The 13,190-nt window shown below is 41.6% G+C and overlaps 1 protein-coding gene across 13 annotated transcripts in view; it reads left to right on the top strand.

The window, feature by feature from the left end:
* The window catches only part of LOC148105978 (protein NLRC3-like), a 663,817-nt gene that overhangs the window by 302,403 nt on the left and 348,224 nt on the right, over positions 1–13,190 (top strand). The window contains exons 10-11 of one of the 13 annotated variants that reach the window (XM_087837933.1): positions 8,655–8,701; positions 8,850–9,189. The exons of 7 other annotated variants lie outside the window; for them this stretch is intronic. In XM_087837933.1, coding sequence (XP_087694059.1) covers positions 8,655–8,701; positions 8,850–9,189 — 387 coding nt within the window. Of the gene's footprint in view, positions 1–191; positions 366–5,335; positions 5,428–8,654; positions 8,702–8,849; positions 9,383–13,190 lie in introns of those variants that run through there. 5 more of the 13 variants (XM_087837914.1, XM_087837910.1, XM_087837932.1 and 2 more) reach the window with 5 other exon arrangements.

Genomic DNA, 13,190 nt, shown 5'->3' with positions numbered 1-13,190 from the left:
GAACAATTCAGTGTTGTTTTACTGCTGTTCTCTCTTCACTTCTTCTCCTCTGATTCTCTCCACACGTTGCTCTGCACAAGTGCTCAATTTCCTGACAAAAACAAGATTAAATATTGCTAAATATAATAGTATCTCATTACACTTCAACATAAGTGTTTTATTTTTGTAATTGTTTATCTGTTATTTTTCAGACTGAGTCACTGTGACCTGTCGGAGAGAAGATGTGAAGCTCTTGCCTCAGGTCTCAGCTCTCAGACCTCTAATCTGAGAAAGCTGGACCTGAGTAACATTAACCTGAAGGATTCAGGCGTGAAGCTTCTGTCTGAAGGACTGAAGAGTCCACACTGTACACTGGAAACTCTCAGGTGAGATCAAGCATTTTTCTTTCATCAACTGACAGAATTAGCAGATTAATAATAAGGCAGTCCTCTAATAAGAAGAGAAGTGGAGGTGTTTTGAAGGGCAACATACTCTTATGTTAACAAGACAGGAAGTAGTTCCTGGGAACTGATTCCTTTGTTATTGTCTAAGTAGAAACATGATGGTAAAACAGTGATGAGTTTGCAGAGGTGAATCCACAGCACACAACACAACAATGCTGTTGCGTGCTGAAAGCAGACTTCTCACAGATTCTGAGACTGCAGGTTTCATCACTGTCCAACCAAAATTCACTGAACCAGCAGTAAATGAACATCCAAAACTACGCTTCATGTTTAAAAAAAAAACAGATGATCAGGGGGATTTGTGTTTACATCTTTTTTGTGTAATCTGTTCACCTGCTGTTTTAGCTGTTTGGTGGTTGTTGAGATGGTTTTGTGAACTTTTAGCTGAGATTCTGACATTTCTGTAGATACCACACATGTCTAATTACTTTGTATAGCATGAATGGCCATAAGGAGGTTTTTAACAGTAAGAAAAGTTGTAAAACTTAAGAAAATATAGTTAAAAGTCCAAAACCTTCTACGTCTGGTCGCTTGTGGTAAGGAGCAGATCAAACGAGTAAAGAATTAAGTTATAATTATAAATGGCTTCAACAGCACATTCAGGTCTGTGAGACTCATTCAGACACTGAGCCATGGCTCTGTGCTATATGCATATATTTCCTGCATCTCTGCCATTCAGACACACTTTATATAGTTTATTTTATATAGTATTCAATACTGAACTGTACATTTAGTCTTTATAAAGGCAGCAATTTGTATTCAGTGTTTTCATAAAAGCCTTGTTTTTATCCATTTACTGCTATTAGGAAGAACACACGTGAGGATTAAGACCTGGACGAGTTTGAAACCTTTTGTCCTCCACAATGGAAAATGGGTGGAAATAAAAATGGGTCTCACTTTAGCCAGCTCCTAATTTTATCAGTTCTACTCTCAGCGTCTCCTGTTTATCTCCTATATAAATTTTGCACTCAGCTTTGTGGTCTTCAATATCACTGAAATGCAGCCAGATGCTGCTCATTTTGCCTTTTCACTCTTTCCTGACACGCTTGCATTTCAATACAGCTCCCCATTTCTCTGTGTACCTGGTCTCTACCACTACCCTTGCTGTCTATGGGACATTTCCGTCTTCTTTCACATAATGGTATGATCCCAGTCTGTCTCTTAAAGTGTTTGGCCACATGGTTTGCTCATCAGAATAAAATCTCAGCCGTGCTCACATTGATTATCAGCAAGCCTGAAAATTCATCAATATTTGACATATGAAATTATCTCAAGGGCTGGATTTGGCCCACGGGCCATATGTTTGACACCCCTGGTTTACACGGTTTGGTATTCAATGTACAAGTGAGTTAGCTCTCAGCTAACTAACAGACAAGCTAACTGCTGGGACTGCGTATTTCTAACAAGAGCGTCAGACACAGACGGGTTTTCTTTGTGGATGATGATGTATTCTCACACTGATCTTAATGCTGATGCTGCCATCCACCCACTGCTCCTGGATTCACCATCATCATCTCCATCAGCCCTCACAATACTCCACCTTCATCAGTTTCATGTTCAGGAGCCTGGATGGACAGTAATTCCTTCCATGGGTTATGGTGGGACATTGAGAGCTGAAGTCAAACAGCAGTGACAAATGAAAGACTGATTTCTATTTAGTCTTGTGATGTGCAGCTTTGTTCAGAGCATTAAGGCCCAGCAAAGATTACGGAGGTCATAGAGTCCCTGATGAAACCTGTGTGCTTATATAAACTGAAACCAGATGAACCAGAATAGAAGGACATTAAAATGAAGTGTCAGCTACACAAAGGCAAAGCTATTCCGTTGTTGGTGTGAGTTATTTAAATGGAGGAGTCAGACTTTAAGCTGCTGGACTCAGTCACTATATCCTGTTCTCCTCATAGAACCTGGATACACAGACTCACCTGTGACACAGTGACACACAGTGTGGGCTACACACACATTAGAAAGTGGATCAGTCACACTTGTGCAATCATTTGTTGTGCTGGGAAACCATGAACACTTTGAATCACCATTAATGGGTTTGTTACAGCAACATTCAATCATGAGTTCAAAAGTAGTGTATTGTGTACTTATTTTAATAGTACTGCAGTATAAGAAGTGCAACATTCAGTATGCAGAAACAAATCAGGTGCTTTCTAACAGCAGTGTTCCCTTTAACACAGTAGCAGCTCAAATATTTCTGTCAGTCTGAGCTGAAACATGAATCTAATCAAATATCAAATCAGAGTTCTTTGCCTCTGCCAGTACGTTAACATTTGATCTAGTTTTTTACAAAGTTCCCCTCAGCGTCCAGAGCCACCAACATACCTTTGATCAACAGCAAGTGAACATTTATAAATGTGTGTTTTCAGAACAGGAACCAGCAGAACTATTGTTCTGTTATCAGGGAGCAGCACAAACGCTCATCAGCTCATTTACTGTGCAGGACTTTGAGTGTGTGAAGTGTGTGTTTGTGCTGGATTTCCTTTGGAGAATCTCAGTCAGAAACAACACAAAGAAAAACTCTTTCAATAGTCCAGGTTGAGTTGACAACATGAACTGCATTTATCTTCCTCTGACTTGACATGTTCTTCCTCCTCTGCACCGAGCCAGCTGCTAAGACTCACAAGCTCATTGACATTTTCTGATGATAAAGAAACTCTCTTCTTCTGTACAATATGAGCAGCAATAGAGAACAAGCTTTCACGGGTACAGATGTTGCAGCTGTGGTCAAGTACATGTGCTGCATGTTTGGAGCAGCACTCTAATGGACAGGCCTCTGTACTGATGGTGGGCTCTGCTCTGTATCCACCACACTGTTCTCAGCTGAGTCTTCCTCCTGTTCACAATCACATTCTGATGAAGCACCAACAGGGCCAACTTTTTCTCTGGTGGCTCGGATGTTGTTGCTTCCACAGTTTTCCCTCCAAAAACCCTCTGTTCCTTCAGTAAGTTCAGTAAGATCTGGGTAAACACTTGAGCTCCTTGAATCTGGCTCCAGTGCAGCAGCAGTTTTCACATATACAATGTTGGCATTTTGCTTGCGTGTCTCCAGGTCTGTTCTGAATGTAGACTTGAATTTGACCACGTAGGCGGGGTCATCATCTGAGCTCTCCATCACCTGAGAGAGATGACAAAACACAGAATCACAGAGCATGAAACCAACGTTTCTCCTCCCAGAAGTTCAGTCACAGACCTGCAACAGAAACAAGAATCAAAGATTCAAATGACGCAGAGCATTCATTTACTTATATACACAAACATGTCCTCTACATATTCATGCTGTATTTGCACACACATACAGAGGCTGTTTGTCTCTCACACACAGACAGGACACTGAGAAATACATCATGTTAAATATACCTGCAGGCTTCCAGCTGTGAACTTTGTTTCTGTTAGCTGTGATTGCCATGGCAACCTTGGTGTTGTACGCGATGCAGGGATGTGTTCAAAGGCAGATGTCTGGCAGCAGCATCATATTTGATGCACTATCTGTACTGAGTGTGCTGACTTTATTTCAAATGTCCCACTGCTGTGCAACATGAATCACATGTTCTGCACGTTTCTGGAACTCCCAGGTAACCATGGTTACCCAGCTACGTCCAGGAGTCTCCAGAGAGACAAACAGCTGGTTCATGTTGTAACACCGTGGCTTTCATAGTCTCTCCTTTTTCTACAGCTCATGTGTTCTTCTTGTGATGGTGCGTCTTGAGGCTCATACATGCCGTCATTTGTTGATCCTAAGAACGTTCCTCAGACCGACTTCTTCAACAACATTAATCGGCGTGCAGTTTGTAGCTACTCACTTCACTGTGGCGTTTGTTAGCTTGTCTTTCTTTGGTTTATCTAGACTCCTCCCACAAGCTGAATCTACGTAGTCTGCCCAAGCCCCCCACCTCTGTTTGTTTGGGTGGTTTGTTTGCTGCCATCAACAGCGTGTAATGCATTTACGTGATACTTCAGACTTGAAGTACTCAGACGATAAAAAACTCAACTTTGCTTCCAGACAACTTTAGTTGTATCAACACTGCCTCCTGGAACAGTTCAAAATGAAAATGTCAAAGATCTGTACCTGTCTCCATGTTTCTGTCCCCGCCCCTTTCTTTCTGTCCTGGGTCATGTGAGTGCTGCAGAAGTATTAGGCCCACCCTCAATGCTCTCATTGGCTGAGATGCATAATGACGCCCATCATCTCTGACTGGGATTTGAGGTTTTGTCAAAGCAGCAAAGAAAGCCTGGCTATGTTGGACTGGTTTTGGAAGCAGCTCCCAATTTGAGTTCAGGAGACAGACACCCTCTCTACTTTGAAAATCAGCTTCAAACTTTCCTTTTTGATAAAGCTTATAGTTCGAGCTGGATCAGGTGACCCTGAACCATCCCTTAGTTATGCTGCTATAGGCTCAGGCTGTTGGTGGACTTCCCATGATGGTCTGCTTTCTTCTCCACTCCCCTCTTTTCACTCCTGATGCTTTTATATGTCACTACTGCATGTCCTTAACTTTTGTCTTCTCTCTCCTTAGTTTGTGTTTTGTTCTTGTCTCTCTGAGCTCATCTCTTCTCTCTCCTCTCACCCTGCAACCAGTCATGGTAGATGCTCCTCCTGGAGCCTGTTTTCACTGGGAGGATCTTTGTATCAAAGGGAGTTCTTCTTCCCACCATCACCAAGTGCTGCTCACAGTCGATTGCCTGATGTTTGGGGCTTTCTCTCTAATATTGGAGGCTGTTACCTTACACTGTTAAACAGCTTGAGATGACTGAAGCTGTTGTTGTCTGTTGGGTATTGTCACTTATAAATAAAGTTACATTGAATGGATGTCAATGGATAGATGTTATTGTTACAAAGAGAAAACTATTGTTGACAGATATATTGTTGTTTTGTGTGTCTGCAGGCTGTCAGGCTGTCTGATCACAGAGGAAGGCTGTACTTCTCTGGCCTCAGCTCTGAGCTCCAACCCCTCCCATCTGAGAGAGCTGGACCTTAGTTACAATCATCCAGGTGACTCAGGAATGAAACTGCTGTCGGCTGGACTGAAGGATCCAGGCTGGAGGCTTGACACTCTCAGGTATGAAGAATTTCTGATAGAGGAGGAAGAGCTGGAAACATTTCCTGTGTCTTTCACTCACTTCCTGTTTGTTTCCTGCAGATGACACATGAACAATCACACATGCAGGAATATTTTCGGGGACAGACACACTAGTCTAGCTGGATAGTACATGGACATTTATATAGGGGTCTCCAAGGAGTCTATTTGCAGGAACATCTAGGTCACAGGTGTACCTGAGATAGATGCCAGTGTACCTAATAAAGTGTCAGCTAACATTTGGAAATGGAAGCTTAAATAATGACAAACTCTACATTCACAGTTGAATTCACAATAAATTTGTTCTCAAGTGCACATTTTTCTGTTATTGTTCTCAAACAACAGAATGAGAATGAAATATTGATTCTAACAGGGCCCATAAAAAGCATTAGCTTAGCAGCATTAGCTTATCAGAGTTTCCATCATGGTCACATAAATCCTTAGCAGAGCAAAGTGGCCTACTTAGGAATAGCTGCTCAAGTTGTATAAAGCAAGGGAAAACAGTATTAGCATTAGCTGCTAATGGCAGCTTACTTAGCATAAACTCTTCACATCTTTATAATGCAAGGGAAAGGAGTCTCTCACGGAAGCCTAATTAGCATTAACGTCTCACATCATTATAATATAAGAGAAAAGGGTATTAGCGTTAGCTACTAATGCTTATTCACCTCACATTAGCTTTAGCTGCTAATGGTAGCCTACTTAGCATTAACTCCTCACTAATATAATGCTAATTCACATCAAATTAGCATTAGCTGCTCATATTGTTATAAGGAAGAGAAAACGGTATTAGCATTAGCTGCTAATAATTCTTCACCCCTAATTAGAATAAGCCGCTAAAAGCAGCCTACTTAGCATTAACTCCCCACATCGTTGTTACCCAACGGAAAAGAGTAGTAGTATTAGCTACTATCATTTATAATAAGTAAGAGAATTATAGCATTATTGAATAATGCTAATTCACACTAAATTAGCATTAGCTATTTACAACAGCGTACTTAGAATTAGCCGCTCACATTTTTAAAAAGTAAGGGAAAACAGTATTAACATTAGCACATAATGCTAATTCACGTCAAAGTAGCATTAGTTAATAATGGCAGCCTACATAGCATTAACTGCTCACTAATATAATGCTAATTCATATCAAATAAGCATTAGCTGCTCATATTGTTAAAAGGGAAGGGAAAACAATATTAGCATTAGCTGATAATAATTATTCACCTAATTAGAGTTAGCCCCTAATGGCAGCCTACTTAGCATTAACTCCTGACATCGTTATAATGTAGGGGAAAAGGGTTACCATTATCGGATAATGCTAATTCACATCAAATTAGCAATAGTTAATAATGGTAGACTTCGTATTATTAGCTTCTGTCATTTTTACAAAGCAAAGGAAAACAATATGAGCATTAGCTGCTAATGCTTTCTCATCTAAAATTAGAATTAGCCACTAATTGCGTGCTATTTAGCATTAACTCTTCACATCGCAGGGGAAAAGTTAAAATTGAATGAAAAAAAGTGTTCACATTACCTACTCATATTGTTAAAAAGTAAGCATTAATGGATAATGCTAATTCACCTCAAATTAGTATTAGCCAATAACGGTAACCTACTTAGCATTAGCTGGTCCCATTGTTATAAAGCAAGAAAATATGGTATTAGCATTAGATGCCAATTCCTATTCACCTAAAATTAGCATTAGCCACTGATGGCAGTCTACTCAGGATTAACTCCTCACTAATATAATGCTAATTCACGGCAAATTAGCATTAGCTGCTAGCATCAGCCAACCTAGCACTAGCTGTTCACATTGTTAAAAGGGAAGAGAAAACAATATTAGCATTAGCTGGTAATAATTATTCACCCCTAATTAGAATTAGCCGCTAATGGCAGTATACTTAGCATTAACTCCTCACATTGTTATAATGCAAGGTAAAAGAATTATCATTATCTAATAATGTTGACCTTGGCCCACTGGAAAAGTTCAGAACTCTGTTTGCTAAAGATTTAGGAGTGTTTCTCGACAGCTCTTTCTCATTTGAGAAACAAATAAATTTTGCTTTTAAAAGCAGCTGTAAGGTTTGCTTAGAAATATTGACTCATATATGAGTTTTATAATCGATTGCATAATGATAGAGGTTCGATCCTTAGTAGTCTGTGAAGACTCTGTGTGCCTTCCAGAGTGCTCTGGCATGCACACACACCTTAAGGTCATGAGAGAGGTCGTACCTTCTCTTACTGATTTATGGTGTAGTATAAAATCCCTTGGTTAGGGGGACCACTGGACTCTTAGCACCAGCTTCGGGAGTCTTCACGGGGTCACATCTGGAACACACACACACACACACACACACACACACACACACATATCTACACAATGCACAGACTGGTACTCCTTGTTCATACCTGTGTAAGACATCATATGTTAATGAACTTATGCATATTCATGTAACCTCAATAAAGAGCAGTGTTACGAGGGAGCAGACGAGAGCGACTGAGGTCAAGTGAAGGAACGGCGCTGTCACAGTTCTCTCCCTCATGAATTGTCTGGTTCCAGCGGTGGGTCTGTGCTAGACGACCCATCACCAGCTTTTTCCAGCTTTTTCCACTGGTTACCAGTACGTCGTAGAATCCACTTCCAGATCTTGTAGTTTGTCTTTATATCTCTGAATGGATTGGCTCCATCTTATCTCTCTTTAACAAAATAATCCAAGTCGAGCCTTCAGGTCTGCAGATAAGTAGCTTCTGACCAGAACTAGACGTAAAACCAGAGCTGAGCTTTATCGATCGCTGCAGCCAAACTCTGGAACAGTCGCCCTTCACATCAGGTCGTCACCAACACTCGACATTTTTAAAACCCGGTTGGAAACACATTTGTACTCTGTAGCTTTCAATTCTGACGAGTCTTTATAGTAATTACTGTGTATGTTTCCTATTTTCTCTCTACTCTGTGCAGCACTTTGGCTCAACCTGTTTTTAAATGTGCTGATAAATAAATGTAGATTTCTTTGAATAAAACAGTGGAGCCGAGCTTTGAGCTCAGTGTGTAACAGTGTGTGTATGAGAGCCATGTAATGTCCATGTGTGCATGCTGACTGTGCTGCTCTGACCCCCCTCCTCCTTTCAGGGTGGAGCCTGCTGGAGTCCGATGGTTGAGACCAGGTCTGAGGAAGTGTAAGTGTGTTTTTAATGGGATTCATGAAAACAAAGCAGCACACATTCAACCATCTTCATCATGTCAGGAGTCATCATCAAAGTGTCAATCAATGAACAGATGATGGATCAATAACTGCAACTGGATTGTGTTTGTTCTCTCCATCAGATTCCTGTCAACTCACAATCGACACAAACACAGTGAACACAAAGCTCCAACTGTCTGACAACAACAGGAAGGTGACATATGTGGAGGAGGTTCAGTCATATCCTGATCATCCAGACAGATTTGATGTTTATCAGCTGCTGTGTAGAAATGGTCTGACTGGTCGCTGTTACTGGGAGGTCGAGTGGAGAGGAACCGTTTATATATCAGTGAGTTACAGAAGCATCAGAAGGAAAGGACGCAGTGATGACTGTGCGTTTGGAGGGAATGATCAGTCCTGGAGTCTGGAGTGTGATTATAATGGTCCTCAGTCTGTCTGGCACAATAACAGATCAACATCCATCTCCTCCTCCTCCTCTGTCTCTAACAGAGCAGCAGTGTATGTGGACTGTCCTGCTGGCACTCTGTCCTTCTACAGAGTCTCCTCTGACACTCTGATCCACCTCCACACCCTCAACACCACATTCACTCAAACTCTTTATCCTGGGTTTGGGTTTTATTACTGGTCTCGTGGTGCCTCAGTGTCCCTGTGCTGAGTGGGGTGGAAAGAGTGTCTCCTGTTACAGAAACACTCTGACTGTTGAACAGATAGTTCAGTCTGTACATGTCTGTCTCTTTCACTCACAAACACGTTTTCAGATTCATGGATTCAATCAGTTGATGTTTGAAACTCTTCTAAATGATTCCTTGTAAACTTCTTCCTCTTCAGTCACAAACAAACAGGAAGTGATGTCACATGTGTTCCTGTCCACACAGCAGAATGAGTCTATTGCTGACAGTGATGTACAAACAGAGTGAGCATTTCTGAGGCCCAAAATAAACTGAGTAGTTCACTGAATGAACAATGGACTGTGAGCTCAGTTCCTTCATCATTAGTATGGATTATATATGTATATGTATTATATTAGTATCATATATATCAGGTGCTGCTGCTGCTGGTTTCAGTCATTGTGCAAATGTGCTGTTTGTAAGGTTGTAAAGCTGCAGTCAGCTGAGACTGAAGAAGTCACCTGATCAGTGAGCAAACGTTTCTGAAAACGTCCAGATGAACAGAATCAACCTTTTGGGATCAGCCAGCAATGCAGCATCATTGTTGTTCAGGTTCAGAGGTTTGCAGGAATGAACTGATGACCAGAAACAGCTGCAAAGTCCAATAAAATACCAGCTGGAATTCAGCTGCATTTGAAGAAGTCAAAGAAAAGGAAGGATGGCAAAGGGCGATGTTTTCTTCCAAAGAACTGAAAACATGGTCGACGCCTCATTAGAAGAAGAATCTGGACATTTGTGAGGAACTCTAACCAAGAAAGCAACACAAGAAAGCAACGTCAAACAGATCCAACAGACAGTTTCCATGACTGGAAGTGTTGAGTGTAAAAATGCTACATTGCATTATTGCATCCTCTCACCACAGGAGGTGCTGTTGGCACCACTGATTGCTGATCAGCTGTTCTCTGATGATCTGATTGATACTGTGAATAATGGGACTCACTGAACTCTGTGACACAGTGAAGATTACAGAGTTTAACTTCAACATCTGACTGACGTCACACAGACAGAAGGATGAACCAGTGAGGCACAGAACATAGTTACTGGAGATACTGGATCAGCTCCATGTGAACCTCTGATGGAGAAGCTGCTGAGCCAGAGAAACATCAGGACATGACAGGCAGCTGCACTTATCTAACAACATGTAGCAGAGCTGATCTATGTTAGAGGATCTATCACAGCAGCTGAAGCCAAAGTCCAACACTGGATAGCAGCTGAGCCTGTGCTGAGTGTAGTGTTACAGGAAAAGGGCAGAAACACTGACACTGGTAGCTCACAGTGATGCTGACTGGGGCACAGAGCTGAATGATGCAGCATCAGGACACTGTTTCAGTCTGACTGACAGAGAAACCTGTAGCTGTATCTACATGTGAGGCAGAGGCTACACAAGCAGCTTTCTATGTTTCACAGTGACTGAGATCTTCAGTGGGGGTGGACATGCTCCTGTACAGACCTCTGAGGAGAACCAAGGTGCAGTCAAAGAGTCCAGTCTGTCCTCACAGATGTGAACATGTGGTTTCATCAGGTCTGCTGTCAGCTAGCAGGCTCACATCAGAATCACTGTTCCTGAAAAACACAGTCTGTGTGACATCATCAGTCAGCTGATCGTCCCAGATCTGAATGGTTTCTGTCTCTACTGAGGAAGTCAGAGAATATCACTGAGGTGTGGATCAGGTCTGAGTGAGCTGTGGAGGGACGGCTTTAAACAGTCCACAGGTCTCACGTCCTGCTCAGTCTGGTAGCAGATACCTCGTATTGTTCCAGATGTGCTGACATCACCAGCAGCAGCAGCACAGCTGTGTGATACCATGAATCTCAGTTATTGATCCAACACACAGTAAATACAAAGATCAGGATTTCTGAGAGTAATCATTATGAGTCTGAACACATGATCACTGAATGTTAGTCTCCACAATAATAAGCTAACACAAGCAAACACAGCTTTCAGCTCTTATTTTGAAACTGGCTTATTTAGAGAGCTGTGATGTGAGCGTGCCTGGCTCTGAGGCACTTGGGTCAGCCTCTGTTGTTTAGAAGTGTTACAGACTGTGAATGACACAGACCTGTCAGTTTTCATGTTTGTCTGTAACACAGCTCAGGGCTCCATGCTGAACGCATCCATCCAGTGTTATTGATCCAGTACTAATACCAGCATTGGGATCAATACTACAATACACAATCACATGTGTCCACGTGATGCAGTTTGAAGAGCAATAAGATGTCTCTGTATGAGGAGGCGGGGTCACAGGAGGTTCACAGAAACTCTGCAGCAGCATCATCAGCTCACATGGAAACTTTGATGATTCACTTCTGTGGTGTTTTTACAGAAACACGTCACAAAATTAGCTCCACCTGTTTTGTGTGTGAGCTTTGAGTTTCTTGTCTTCATTCTGGATTCTTGTGTTGCTGTTTTTACACACAGCAGATATTTCCTGGTTGCTTCCTTGATGATGTGGGGATTAGAGAAACTATTTTACTGCTATTGTTAATAATCATCATCATTACCATTGCAGTACTAACATTAATAACATAATCTACAGCACTGATATTGCATTCAGATGTTTAAACATATTGGTACCCAATTAGCCTTTATTACAGGTGCAGTTATAACCACGTTAAACTGTTGAGTTAAATCAATGATCTTAAATGCTTTTGAATGCTTGTTATAATCTTAAATGTGTATGTGCTGATTCTGAAAGGCCTAACTCTGAGTACACTCTGTGCCAAAGTAGACAGGAAGTGCAGGCTTTTGCAGAGCGTGCTTGTGAAAGGTACTTTGAGGAGCTGTTGGGAGGATGCTATTTGAATAACCAGGTTATTCATTGTTATCTTTTAGTCATTTATATCTTTTTATTAAGCTTTGAAGTAGGGGCACTCATTTGATTAAAACATTTATTCAACATATTACAGATATAGTTTCAGTTAGGTTATTATGCACATGAGAATTGGCCTCTCTTCTCATAAGACAAAGTTCGTGTGAGGTCGAGCCACACACACACACACACACACACACACAGTAGATAGACTCATTTATAGGTGAGAGGTTAGTCATGTTTGCTTGCAACTGCAAAATTGTCTCTGCAAAAAGAGGAACAGTTTCTTGCAGGGTGTGGGTCTGGTGTTCCAGACGAGAAGTGAAAGTCAGAAGGCTGACAGGAAGCATCTGCTGTGGAGACGGAGACAATGTTATTTTAAACTGTGTTAAAAGTCTTTGTGGTTTTGAAACCTATGTATGACCTGTATCTGATTGACGTTGAAGGGGCGTATTAAATTTAAGCCCTGATGGTATATAAAGCATCTGCTTATGCTCTGTAAGTCGGGGATCGGCGCTGTCTGCGTACGGCGGTGGTCCCCCCACGCGTGCATTAAATCATCGTTTGACTCCACCTGGCCGGATCAGTGTTGTTATTTTGAAAGTTGATTACCTCCTCTACCCCTCCTCAATATTGAACCCAACAATGACCACATGAAGCTTTCTGAAGCTATAGTGTATATATGGGTACCCTCGGAGACACAAGATTCTTTAGCAGCCTGTATGTATCTGCTCCGATCACAGAGAGAAACGTGCACACTTTCTTCTCATCGGAAACATCATTTGCCAACATCCATTGCTCCAACCGCTCCAAATATGACTCAAAATCTTCCTTCGATTCATTATACTCTTCAACACGACCCACATGCATCACCATGTTAGCTCACCAAAAGCTGTTCTGCTGCAGCCGTGAAGAAAACGTCTTGGTTTGTCTTTTTCTTTACATGTGAGCACAGCCCTTCTACAGCCTCTGTCACGCTGTGGAA

The sequence above is a fragment of the Neolamprologus brichardi genome, chromosome 3, assembly GCF_056152115.1.
Source record: "Neolamprologus brichardi isolate AB-2024 chromosome 3, ASM5615211v1, whole genome shotgun sequence".
NCBI lineage: Eukaryota > Metazoa > Chordata > Actinopteri > Cichliformes > Cichlidae > Neolamprologus > Neolamprologus brichardi.
This window is presented reverse-complemented; position numbering and strand designations above follow the sequence as displayed.